The 14,745-nt window shown below is 32.7% G+C and overlaps 1 protein-coding gene across 2 annotated transcripts in view; it reads right to left on the bottom strand.

The window, feature by feature from the left end:
* The window catches only part of LOC134686919 (WD repeat and coiled-coil-containing protein-like), a 66,804-nt gene extending 56,599 nt beyond the window's left edge, over positions 1 to 10,205 (bottom strand). For both annotated transcript variants that reach the window (XR_010101693.1, XM_063546768.1), the window contains exon 1: positions 10,047 to 10,205. Coding sequence is in view for 1 of the 2 variants with exons in the window: in XM_063546768.1 (XP_063402838.1) it covers positions 10,047 to 10,101 (55 nt within the window). In the remaining variant the exon portion in view is untranslated. The remainder of the gene's footprint in view (positions 1 to 10,046) is intronic.
* Positions 10,206 to 14,745: the final 4,540 nt, after the last annotated feature.

Raw genomic sequence — 14,745 nt, 5'->3', positions numbered from 1 at the left:
TTGTAAAAATAATAAAATTTCTTTCATGACAATGCTTTATGTCAATACTATGGAACGCCATGACTGCCTTATGTTGATGATCATCATTATATGCAGTGGTCACAACATTAAATTCAGTGGTCACAACAATATATGCAGTTGTTACAACATTATATCCAGTTGTGCCAACATCAAATGCAGTTGTCAGAACATTATATGCAGTGTTCACAACAATATATGCAGTGGTCACAGCATTATATGCAGTGGTCACAACATTATATGCAGTGGTCACAGCATTATATGCAGTGGTCACAACATTATATGCAGTGGTCACAAAATTATATGCAGTGGTGAGGGGTCACAACATTATACATTTTTTGTTGATGGAGGTGATGACGATGATTGTATAAGTCATCAAAATACCAGATTCATGTAGAGATAAATTTCATTTTAGATTATCTCAATGGCAGAAATTGGTAACTATACCAAAGTAATAAAATTATATCTCCAATTTAATTTTCAAATAAATTGATATTGGCATACACCTCTAAAAATGATATAAAATGGACGATACTAAGGACAGACACAAGTTAACATGTGTTAAGATCTAACATGTTTGAAAACTCAATCCATGTTGGTCATCTAGCCACTTTATAATATTCCTACAGAACACATCCCATCCACCCAACCTATCCCTACAAAACACATCCCATCCACCCAACTTATTCCTACAGAACACATCCCATCCACCCAACCTATCCCTACAAAACACATCCCATCCACCCAACTTATCCCTACAATACACATCCCATCCACCCAACCTATCCCTACAGAACACATCTCATCCACCCAACCTATCCCTACAGAACACATCCCATCCACCCAACCTATCCCTACAGAACACATCCCATCCACCCAACCTATCCCTACAGAACACATCCCATCCACCCAACCTATCCCTACAATACACATCCCATCCACCCAACCTATCCCTACAATACACATCCCATCCACTCAACCTATCCCTACAGAACACATCCCATCCACCCAACCTATCCCTACAATACACATCCCTTCCACCCAACCTATCCCTACAATATGGTTCAGTAAGAAAACAGACAAAAATCAAATAACAATCAGTCAAGAAAAGGCATCTGTTTATCTAATTTGAACCAATATAATATTCGAGCAAATAAATTTATTAATAAATTTTATATAATAAAATGGACTGAAAATCAGATGCTCCGCAGGGTGCAGCTTTATACGACCGCAGAGGTTGAACCCTGAACGGTTGGGGCAAGTATGGACACAAGATTCAAGCTGGTTCAGCTCTAAATTTGGATTGTGATTAAATAGTTGACACAGCATAGGTTAGGTTTCTGACACAGAATGAATGTGGTCTAATGAACTTAAAATATTTGTTTGCCTTTGAGCAATTCACTATGCTGTTGAATATTAATCCTCTCAAAAAAATGTTTGAAATTTTCTTTTTATTTATGAAATCTGAAATGAGAAAAATTTAACCCCCCCCCCCCCTTTTTTCACATCCTCCTTTCCCTTTTTCCAAAACTGATCTCAATTCAAATTTCTAATGGAGTTTGCAACAATAATTACTCATTTAAATACATCATAAAATATCAAAATGTAAAATAAAGTGCTTGTTATCACTGAATGGTAAAGATTGTTTTAATTTATCAGTTGGTAGTAAAAGTGAATATACATTGTATATTGTATAAAACAATGATTTAAGTTGATTCAACTACTATTCTGGACAAAGAAAGATAACTCCAATTGAAAATTTCTTGCTATTGCACAATATTGTGCAATTAGATATTTCTTGCTGTTGCGCAATACTGTGCAATTGAAAATATTTGCTATTGCACAATACTGTGCAATTGAAGATTTCTTGCTATTGTGCAATACTGTGCAATTGAAAATTTCTTGCTATTGCACAATACTTAATATAATAAATTTGGATCCTGATTTGAACCAACTTGAAAACTGGGCCCATAATCAAAAATCTAAGTACATGTTTAGATTCAGCATATCAAAAAAGCCCAAGAATTCAATTTTTGTTAAAATCAAACTTAGTTTAATTTTGGACCCTTTGGACTTTAATGTAGACCAATTTGAAAACGGGACCAAAAATTAAGAATCTACATATACAGTTAGATTTGGCATATCAAAGAACCCTAATTATTCAATTTTTGATGAAATCAAACAAAGTTTAATTTTGGACCCCAATTTGGATCAACTTGAAAACTGGGCCAATAATCAAAAATCTAAGTACATTTTTAGATTCAGCATATCAAAGAACTCCAAGGATTCAATTTTTGTAATTTTGGACCCTTTGGACATTAATGTAGACCAATTTGAAAACAGGGCCAAAAATTAAGAATCTACATACACAGTTAGATTCGGCATATCAAAGAACCCCAATTTTTCAATTTTTGATGAAATCAAACAAAGTTGAATTTTGGACCCTTTGGGCCCCTTATTCCTAAACTGTTGGGACCAAAACTCCCAAAATCAAACCCAACCTTCCTTTTATGGTCATTAACCTTGTGTTTAAATTTCATAGATTTCTATTTACTTATACTCAAGTAATGGTGTGAAACCAAGAATAATGCTTATTTGGGCCCTTTTTTGGCCCCTAATTCCTAAATTCTTGGAACCAAAACTCCCACAATCAATCCCAACCTTCCTTTTGTGGTCATAAACCTTGTGTCATAAGGTGGTATGGGTGTCTTCCTCCATCTTGGATTGTAAAAAACATAGAACCAAAGGTCCAGATTTTCGACCAAGTTAGCAAAATTTGATGCAGAAATGCAGATATTTAATGTGAATTTTCATTGATAAGACCCAATTTATAAGTATATACTTATAAAGATAATTATTTTTACAAATGTTAATTATTATTGGTTGTTTTTTTAATTTGTTTTAGATTGGCATTTTAAGGGGAGATAACTCTAAAACAGTTCATTTTCTGAAGGATTCTTCATGGAATTTTACTATTTTGTGCTTTAGCCGGAAAAAACGTACGGTGACCCTATCTTTTCTTTTAATATTCTCAAAGCAGTGTCTGAAAGCTATCTTTTCCTGCAGTATTTGACAATTCTATCATTTTGTTTAGTTTCTAATCACAAAATGGTGCTTTTTCCTGTATAATTTATACAAAATGTTTCATTTTGTCCTGTGCTGTAGCTTTAGAAAATGCGCGGTGACCTATCATTTTTATTATATTTTTCAACATGTATCAATAGAAACTACATTTTGGCAAAGTATGAACAAATTCTATCATTTTTATTTTAGACTCCCATACCACCTTAAACTAAAGTTATAGTGCGAAAACCAAGAAAATGCTTATTTGGGCCCTTTTTGGCCCCTAATTCCTAAAATGTTGGGACCAAAACTCCCAAAATCAATCCCAATTTTCCTGTTGTGGTCATAAACCTTGTGTTTAAATTTCATTGATTTCTATCTACTTATACTAAAGTTATTGTGCGAAAACCAAGAATAATGCTTATTTGGGCCCTTTTTTGGTCCCTAATTCCTAAATCAATCCCAACCTTCCTTTTGAGGTCATTAACCTTGTGTCATAAGGTGGTATGGGTGTCTTCCTCCATCTTGGATTGTAAAAAACATAGAACCAAAGGTCCAGATTTTCGACCAAGTTAGCAAAATTTGATGCAGAAATGCAGATATTTAATGTGAATTTTCATTGATAAGACCCAATTTATAAGTATATACTTATAAACATAATTATTTTTGCAAATGTTAATTATTAATGGTTGTTTTTTTAATTTGTTTTAGATTGGCATTTTAAGGGGAGATAACTCTAAAACAGTACATTTTCTGAAGGATTCTTCATGGAATTTTACTATTTTGTGCTTTAGCCGGAAAAAACGTACGGTGACCCTATCTTTTCTTTTGATATTCTCAAAGCAGTGTCTGAAAGCTATCTTTTCCTGCAGTATTTGACAATTCTATCATTTTGTTTAGTTTCTAATCACAAAATGGTGCTTTTTCCTGTATAATTTATACAAAATGTTTCATTTTGTCCTGTGCTGTAGCTTTAGAAAATGCGCGGTGACCTATCATTTTTATTATATTTTTCAACATGTATCAATAGATACTACATTTTGGCAAAGTATGAACAAATTCTATCATTTTTATTTTAGACTCCCATACCACCTTAAACTAAAGTTATAGTGCGAAAACCAAGAAAATGCTTATTTGGGCCCTTTTTGGCCCCTAATTCCTAAAATGTTGGGACCAAAACTCCCAAAATCAATCCCAACCTTCCTGTTGTGGTCATAAACCTTGTGTTTAAATTTCATTGATTTTTATCTACTTATACTAAAGTTATTGTGCGAAAACCAAGAATAATGCTTATTTGGGCCCTTTTTTGGCCCCTAATTCCTAAATTGTTGGAACCAAAACTCCCACAATCAATCCCAACCTTCCTTTTGAGGTCATAAACCTTGTGTCATAAGGTGGTATGGGTGTCTTCCTCCATCTTGGATTGTAAAAAACATAGAACCAAAGGTCCAGATTTTCGACCAAGTTAGCAAAATTTGATGCAGAAATGCAGATATTTAATGTGAATTTTCATTGATAAGACCCAATTTATAAGTATATACTTATAAACATAATTATTTTTGCAAATGTTAATTATTATTGGTTGTTTTTTTAATTTGTTTTAGATTGGCATTTTAAGGGGAGATAACTCTAAAACAGTACATTTTCTGAAGGATTCTTCATGGAATTTTACTATTTTGTGCTTTAGCCGGAAAAAACGTACAGTGACCCTATCTTTTCTTTTGATATTCTCAAAGCAGTGTCTGAAAGCTATCTTTTCCTGCAGTATTTGACAATTCTATCATTTTGTTTAGTTTCTAATCACAAAATGGTGCTTTTTCCTGTATAATTTATACAAAATGTTTCATTTTGTCCTGTGCTGTAGCTTTAGAAAATGCGCAGTGACCTATCATTTTTATTATATTTTTCAACATGTATCAATAGATACTACATTTTGGCAAAGTATGAACAAATTCTATCATTTTTATTTTAGACTCCCATACCACCTTAAACTAAAGTTATAGTGCGAAAACCAAGAAAATGCTTATTTGGGCCCTTTTTGGCCCCTAATTCCTAAAATGTTGGGACCAAAACTCCCAAAATCAATCCCAACCTTCCTTTTGTGGTCATAAACCTTGTGTTAAAATTTCATAGATTTCTATTCACTTTTACTAAAGTAAGAGTGCGAAAACTAAAAGTATTCGGACGACGACGAGGCAGACAACGACGGCAAGGTGATACCAATAAACGACCAAAAAATTTTCAATTTTTGCGGTCGTATAAAAATCATTTGTACTAATATAAAATGTACAATAATATATTTTACAAAACAATTAAATGTGAACCCATCAAACTGGTTAATAATAAATTACTTTCGTTCTCTTTAACATGTTAAATCTTGGATTAATAGAACTAGGTCTTATAGTCATAAAACTTTTGAATAAGATTAACAAACTCCAGCTGAAAAATGTTCATGTTCAGTCTATTTTTTCCATTTCAATTACATTGACCAAACTGTGTTCTTTTGTAATTCATTTATAACCTTGTTGTTACAGAAACACATCCATGAATGTAAATTTTACTTGATTGTAGTGCTGTGGAATGATTATCTGGCAAACCTGGTTTCTGACAAAACAGTGACTTCCTTGTGTTCCTGAACTACTTACATGCAAATTGGATAACACTATACAACTTTTTTTTTATTATGAGGGTCATAGGAGTGAGTAATGCCAGGGTCAAGATGCTAGTATGGGGCATGTCTTTAGGAACAAGTTTACAAAGTAACAAAATCAATGTTATCGGCAGAAATGCGTACTGTTACTGTAGCCCTAGCCAAAACTTGAAATGAATATCATATATACAAAGTTTTATAGATTAAAAACCAGATGCTCCGCAGGGCGCAGCTTTATACAACCGCAGAGGTTGAACCCTGAACGGTTGGGGCAAGTATGGACACAACATTCAAGCTGGATTCAGCTCTAAATTTGGATTGTGATTAAATAGTTGACACAGCATAGGTTTCTGACACAGAATGAATGTGGTCTAATGAACTTTAAATTTTTTTTTGCCTTTGAGCAATTCACTTTGCTGTTGAATATTAATCCTCTCAAAAAAATGTTTGAAGAAATTTTCTTTTTATTTATGAAATCTGAAATGAGAAAAATTGAACCCCCCCCCCCTCACCAATTTTTTTTCACATTCCCCTTTCCCTTATTCCAAAACTGATCTCATTTCAAATTTCTAATGGAGTTTGCAACAATAACTACTGATTTAAATACATCATAAAATATTAAAATTTTTAAAAAAGTGCTTGTTATCACTGAATGGTAAAGATTGTTTTAATTTATCAGTTGGTAGTAAAAGTGAATATACATTGTATATTGTATAAAACAATGATTTAAGTTGATTCAACTACTTCTGGACAAAGAAAGATAACTCCAAATGAAAATTTCTTGCTATTGCGCAATATTGTGCAATTAGATATTTCTTGCTATTGCGCAATACGGTGCAATTGAAAATACTTGCTATTGCACAATACTGTGCAATTGCAGATTTCTTGTTATTGTGCAATACTGTACAATTGAAAATTTCTTGCTATTGCACAATACTGAGCAACTGAAGATTTCTTGCTATTGCTGAATACTGACAGTATTCAGCAATAGCAAGAACCCTGTACTGTGCAATTGAAAATTTCTTACTATTGCACAATACTTAATATAATAATTTTGGATCCTGATTTGGACCAACATGAAAACTGAGCCCATAATCAAAAATCTAAGTACATGTTTAGATTCAGCATATCAAAGAGGCCCAAGAATTCAATTTTTGTTAAAATCAAACTTAGTTTAGTTTTAGACCCTTTGGACCTTAATGTAGACCAATTTGAAAAAGGGACCAAAAATTAAGAATCTACATACACAGTTAGATTTGGCATATCAAAGAACCCTAATTATTCAATTTTTGATGAAATCAAACAAAGTTTAATTTTGGACCCCAATTTGGACCAACATGAAAACTGGGCCAAAAATAAAAAATCTAAGTACATTTTTAGATTCAGCATATCAAAGAACCCCAAGATTCAATTTTTGTTAAAATCAAACTAAGTTTAATTTTGGACCCTTTGGACCTTAGGGTAGACCAATTTGAAAATGGGACCAAAAAGTAAGAACCTACATAAACAGTTAGATTCGGCATATCAAAGAACCCCAATTATTCAATTTTTGATGAAATCAAACAAAGTTTAATTTTGGACCCTTTGGGCCCCTTATTCCTAAACTGTTGGAACCAAAACTCCCAAAATCAATCCCAACCTTCCTTTTGTGTTCATAAACCTTGTATTTAAATTTCATTGATTTCTTTTTACTTATACTAAAGTTATTGTGCGAAAACCAAGAATAATGCTTATTTGGGCCCTTTTTTGGCCCCTAATTCCTAAATTGTTGGAACCAAAACTCCCAAAATCAATCCCAACCTTTCTTTTCTGGTCATAAACCTTGTGTCAAAATTTCATAGATTTCTAATTACTTTAACTAAAGTTATAGTGTGAAAACCAAGAAAATGCTTATTTGGGCCCTTTATGGCCCCTAATTCCTAAACTGTTGGGACCAAAACTCCCAAAATCAATCCCAACCTTCCTTTCGTGGTCATAAACCTTGTGTCAAAACTTCATAGATTTCTATTCACTTATACTAAAGTTATAGTGCGAAAACCAAATGTCTTCGGACGACGATACCAATACCAAAAACAATAGGCAATACCAATATACGACCAAAATTTTTTTAATTTTTGCGGTCGTATAAAAATCATTGAAAGGTCAGCAAGACTATTTATAATTTTAACCTAGAAATGAAACACATAAATTCTCATCTAATGGATTTTCGTGCTATTAAGAAATCTTGCGAAGTGACAATTTTGATTAAAAAAGCATGCATACATGTATAGTATGAGTTCATATGAAGAACAAACACATATGATCGGACTATAGTTCAAAATTTCACACATTCATACCTTCCATGAAGTACAATTTGCGGGTGTGAGTGCTGCCTTGTTCTTGCATCAGCCTGCTCTCTTTTGAAATTTACAAGGGTATCTTTTAAGTGCAAGAAATATGGCTCTCTCTTAACACGGATTAGCCATTTATCATCCCCTTCCGACAAACTATCATGGTTTTGCAAGATGACCATATTGCATAAACATGATAAAAGAGGATTGTAATGGAGGTACCTTCATGTCAAATAACAGTAAAAGTTCTTTAACAGTAATTTTAGGAGTGTGACGACAGGGACTTTCTATACTAATCTCGGGGAGGGGCCACTTGCTATATAATTAGTGGTAGGGATGAGCTTCTGGAATAGGTCACTTGTTCATGCTCTATGATATATGAAAAGGGTGAGAAATTCAGATTAAATATATCAATAGGTTGATATTATCACCTGCTTGATTATATCATAAGTGTCTGAAATTAATCAGATGTCCGTATTTATTCTTGATACTGTTAAACCACAGTCGTAAATGCATCAGTTATTTGTCAAACCAATTAAACTCTATTTATTCTGATGTGGTATTTCCACTGATGCCAGTGCTAGATGCAATAAATCCAACTATTTTGACATTTGCACCTAATTAACATTCAAGGGTTTGTATACATAAAACATGATAACAAATATTTTAAGAAATTCCATTGTGACAGCGTCCTTTACGAGGGAACAGCAATGAAACTTTTTTTCAGTTTTTAATTAATATTCAAACATGTTAAAATTAGTGAAGGTGTTACACTCTGGGGTGATATTACATTTATCTGACCAAAAGACAAAAGATGTAATACCATCTTTGATCTGACTATGATCTGACCAAACGTCTTTTAAATGTATTGTATTTTGGAATTGAAATATCTTCATAATGAAAGATGTAAAATGGGCAGTAAGAGAAAAGTGTTTAAATGGAGGAATTTATTGGAAAAGAAGGTGATATTATTGCGACTATTTTGCTTCTTAACAAGAACGTGATGATGAGCGGGAAAAATATTGAAATATATCTATAGGTCTGTTTTATGTTAATTAATATATGATAAGGTATATATTTTTGATTAACAAAATATATGAAAAGGGTGGGGTACTTGATGTCTCAGCTGCTCACCCCTACCAAAATTTTTTTGAAGTGGCCCCCCCGGGATACTAATGGGACTCGTCTCTATTGTTTTTAACTGATAACTAAGCCGCCTGTTTAAAGCTACCACCCAACAATAAACTTAGTTTCGTATCTCTGATATATACGTTGCTAGTAGTTATGTGCATATTTCACAGTTCATTGTAATTAAATAATTATTGTTAGTTGTTAATATAAAATCTAATTATAAGATGACAAAAAATATAAGATTTTGAAAGAATGATTGATGAATTAATAACATGATTAAACTAAGACGTATCGTTTTAAAGAACATCCCAGTTGTATAAAATGGTTTCCATATCAAACAAGATGGTGGCATCTGAAAATTCAAAGAACAAATACCTCAAAGTTCAAAGATGAATATTAAAAAAACGATCCGAGAAATCTTTTAAAAAACAACATTTTGCAATGACAAAATGTATGAAATTTCATAAAAACGATTTTTTGTTATTAAACATGAACATAGAGTTATGAAGAACAATTTTAACCAATTTGACGCCTACAGTAGCGGAAAATATCTGTTTGACACCTGTCGTTAAAGGGCATTACTACCCTCATACATGGTGTCAAGGGAGAGCCCAAAATTCAGATATCGAAACTCAGTCACCCAGACCCCCCCCCTTTTTTTCAATGCCTTCCACAAAAGGGAAGAATAACACCCACCTAAGTGACCTTAGTCTTTACTTGATATCAATGTTTGAAGTTCAAATAAGCATGCAGTAGCCAATAATCAGTATAGATACATGTTGTTTCACTTCCCTATCCAACAGTGCTGTTTAACAGCCAAATCTAGAAAACCATTTTACATGACAACATCTCACCTTGATATAATAAGTTGACATTTTGTCCTCTGACACTGACCCTTCCTAATTCCATAATTATTTAACCATAAATTTTATTATATTTCTGCTACGGCGATGTGACAAAAATGTGTTTTGGATAAATAGACTGTTTGCACCTCCAACAATGAAGAGTTTTATGTTGATTTTGGTGGGAAATTTAAATTAGTAAAGGGAATTAATTCATGACATAGAATATATTTTTTCATAATTGACCATCTTGACTATTTTGTTTCTTAATTTTCAATTACAAAATTAAATAATTGGTACATGTAAATTAGCTATACCCCTCCCTCTGGATCTTCCGAGGGTTTCTTATCGTCGAGTTGCAAGTTGCGAGTTAAGAAAGTCGAGTTGCGAGTTACAAAAGTCGAGTTGCGAGTTAGGAAAGTCGAGTTGCGAGTTACAAAAGTCGAGTTGCGAGTTACAAAAGTCGAGTTGCGAGTTATAAAAGTCGAGTTGCGAATTAAGAAAGTCGAGTTGCGAGTTACAAAAGTCGAGTTGCGAGTTACAAAAGTCGAAATGCGAGTTAGAAAAGTCGAGTTGCGAGTTACAAAAGTCGAGTTGCTAGTTACAAAAGTCGAGTTGCGATTTAGGAAAGTCGAGTTGCGAGTTAGGAAAGTCGAGTTGCGAGTTACAAAAGTCGAGTTCCGAGTTAAAAGCTGAGTTGCGAGTTACACAAATATTGTTTACACCGAATTTTCAGGTTTGATTCACATTTGATAAACAAAACATGCATGTACCCGAACTTAGTTATTACTAGGATGAAAAATTTTGTTCTGCATTTTTTTTTTAGTTGTTATCTCTGTCTTGCCTTTTTATTTTTCACTCTATTCTGTCCTGCTTTTTTATTTTTTTTAGATTATCCTGACTTTTTTACATAAATTGTCATCCTGACTTTTTTTACATAAATTGTTATCCTGACTTTTTCATCCTGACTTTTTTTTTACTCAAAACTCCTGTCCTGCCTATTTTTTTTTCAAATTTCATCCTACATACCCCCCCCCCCCCCCCCCGCTAAGAATCAAATGGTAGCTCCCTAAGCATTTACGCTTGAAAAATGATCGATTCAAATAAGATTGATCTTTTTAAAACTACATCGATATCTGGGAGTAGACTTTTTAAGACCGATTGAAGAGATCGATCTTTTCCGTTTTCATTATTCCATCCATCGTTTTGAAAAACGTGTGTTTTTGCCGCCAAACATAGGTAGTAATTTCCATGCGATCGTGAGAAATATGTACAATAAAGGTGAATTATGTGCTAAAATAGACAATGTGCTTACTACTAATTTTTATTCCCAAATTGGAGTAAACTATGGGGATATTTTGAATCCCAACCTTTTCAAGATTTTTATAAATGAATTTTACCGGATGCATTTAATGAAACCCCAGATGCTGTTGATATAAATGACCGCAGAATTGACTGCCTCATGTATGCAGAGGATCTTGTTATTTTTTGTCTAGTTCCAAGGCAAGTCTTTCAAAAACGACTTGATAAATTTATCCTGTACTGTAAAATGGTGTTTAGAGGTCAATCTATCTAAAACCAAAGTTAATATGTTTAACAAACCTGGAAAACTTTTAAAAGAATATTTGTATTGCGAAAAATATATAATAGAATGTGTTGACAATTATAAGTATCTACTAGGTTTAAAATGTTGACATTTTAAGCATGGAAAGGGAGAGTTATACAAAAAAATCACTATAAGCAATATTCAAATTGCGAACTTCATCATCTTACAATCCAAGTAATTTTACTCTATAACATATAATATATATATATATATATATGACCATACAATAAAACCTATTTTAATGAATGGCAGTGAAATTACAGGAATGTTCAAAACTATCTCTGCAGCAGAAAGAACGTGAATATTTAAAACAGCACCTTAACATATGAACGATTTTTTTTTTTAGATGAATCCAATTTAAAATATATGAAATATATTTTAGGTTAAACAAATAGTCGTCTAACTTTATAGCTGTTCTGGGAGAGCTTGATACATTCCCTTTATTTTTTTCAGTTGTATTATAAATTATGAAATATCGGTTTAGAATTAAAACAAAAAACAATATGAAAGATGGTTTACTATATGATACCTTTATGTGTAACAAAAACATGTTTACTAATAATATTGAATGCTTTAATTCATCCATACACATACATTATTTTTTTCAAAAAGCTGAAATATTCAGAATTTGGAAGTAAAGCTTGACTTTGTTATCAATTCAGTTAAGCAAAAACTTTGTAATAGTTTGGTAAAATTTTGGAACACAAAAAGAATAGATACAAAGAGTAGCTAGTTAATTAGATTTTTATTTCAAATTAAAAACTTGTTTTTCTAAAGAACTGTATCTACATGAATCTTTAAATAATTGTAATGATTTTATAGTTCAGGTCCTGACCAGACTCAAGCTAGCGACCAATCCTAGCGACCAATCAAGCTAGCGACCAATTCTAGCGACCACTAAAGAACACAATGAGTATCAACTTGTCAAAGAATCATAATGTGGTACATGAGAAAACCACAAAACAAAATAATGAAACAACGTTCTGTTAAAAATAAAATCTGGCTACCAATACGGTTTATATTGTTTTTAACCTTTAAATAACTAAAGATATCCATCATATCAAGTCAGAAGTCGTCTGTAGCCTAATGTACTGACTAGTTTGGTTGCTAAATGTCAGCATCAATATAAATCAGTAAAGGGAGAACGTCCGAGAAAATCGTAAAAAGTCAAAATATCGTAATACAATAGAAAAACAAAGGAACAATCTTCTTTAGCGAACGATTTTTCTTCCCCTACATAAACACATACTTTATGTTATTATATATGTATTTATAGAATGGAAAGTGCGCTCCTCTACGTATTCAACTCTATCGAGAAGGGAACTAGTTGAGAAAAAATGTAAACTATATTTTGAGGTCTTCTTTACGTTTTGTCGGTTTTCCAAACTCTTAACCGAGATCGTAAACAAAAATCAAGGATTGCAAATAAAATACAAAACACGGAGCGTATATTCATTCCCCAATCACATAATAATTATATACAAGTTATTTACGGATACGAAATGAGAATAAAAAGTAAACGAATTGAATTGGAAAAAAACCCAGTGTTTGTCTATAACATGTATAATGATTTGCTCGCACAATTATTTTCCATATTCAGAGAACAGTAAATAATTTTTAAAAGAACATATTTTAATAAACATGTGTTCCTTGTTGACTTGATCTGACTACAACGTCATCTTAGATTCAATATAATAGAGTATAAATGGATGGATACACGGACAAACGAACAAACCTACAGGTCAGATAACATTATGGTCTTTACTATTGCATAGAATAACTATTTAATGTAAGTTGACTTAAACTCGTTCCTGTATACAATGTATAAGCTTTCAAATAAACGAAATAAGAAATATAAGTATGTTCGAAAGAATTACTATATACTGGCTTCACACATTCATACCTTCCATGAAGTACAATTTGCGGGTGTGAGTGCTGCCTTGTTCTTGCATCAGCCTGCTCTCTTTTGAAATTTACAAGGGTATCTTTTAAGTGCAAGAAATATGGCTCTCTCTTAACACGGATTAGCCATTTATCATCCCCTTCCGACAAACTATCATGGTTTTGCAAGATGACCATATTGCATAAACATGATAAAAGAGGATTGTAATGGAGGTACCTTCATGTCAAATAACAGTAAAAGTTCTTTAACAGTAATTTTAGGAGTGTGACGACAGGGACTTTCTATACTAATCTCGGGGAGGGGCCACTTGCTATATAATTAGTGGTAGGGATGAGCTTCTGGAATAGGTCACTTGTTCATGCTCTATGATATATGAAAAGGGTGAGAAATTCAGATTAAATATATCAATAGGTTGATATTATCACCTGCTTGATTATATCATAAGTGTCTGAAATTAATCAGATGTCCGTATTTATTCTTGATACTGTTAAACCACAGTCGTAAATGCATCAGTTATTTGTCAAACCAATTAAACTCTATTTATTCTGATGTGGTATTTCCACTGATGCCAGTGCTAGATGCAATAAATCCAACTATTTTGACATTTGCACCTAATTAACATTCAAGGGTTTGTATACATAAAACATGATAACAAATATTTTAAGAAATTCCATTGTGACAGCGTCCTTTACTTTAACCATAAATTTTATTATATTTCTGCTACGGCGATGTGACAAAAATGTGTTTTGGATAAATAGACTGTTTGCACCTCCAACAATGAAGAGTTTTATGTTGATTTTGGTGGGAAATTTAAATTAGTAAAGGGAATTAATTCATGACATAGAATATATTTTTTCATAATTGACCATCTTGACTATTTTGTTTCTTAATTTTCAATTACAAAATTAAATAATTGGTACATGTAAATTAGCTATACCCCTCCCTCTGGATCTTCCGAGGGTTTCTTATCGTCGAGTTGCAAGTTGCGAGTTAAGAAAGTCGAGTTGCGAGTTACAAAAGTCGAGTTGCGAGTTAGGAAAGTCGAGTTGCGAGTTACAAAAGTCGAGTTGCGAGTTACAAAAGTCGAGTTGCGAGTTATAAAAGTCGAGTTGCGAATTAAGAAAGTCGAGTTGCGAGTTACAAAAGTCGAGTTGCGAGTTACAAAAGTCGAAATGCGAGTTAGAAAAGTCGAGTTGCGAGTT

This window comes from Mytilus trossulus, chromosome 10 (genome assembly GCF_036588685.1).
Source record: "Mytilus trossulus isolate FHL-02 chromosome 10, PNRI_Mtr1.1.1.hap1, whole genome shotgun sequence".
Taxonomy (NCBI): Eukaryota; Metazoa; Mollusca; class Bivalvia; order Mytilida; family Mytilidae; genus Mytilus; species Mytilus trossulus.
The sequence above is the reverse complement of the archived record's forward strand: the minus strand, read 5'-3'. Positions and strand labels throughout refer to the sequence as shown.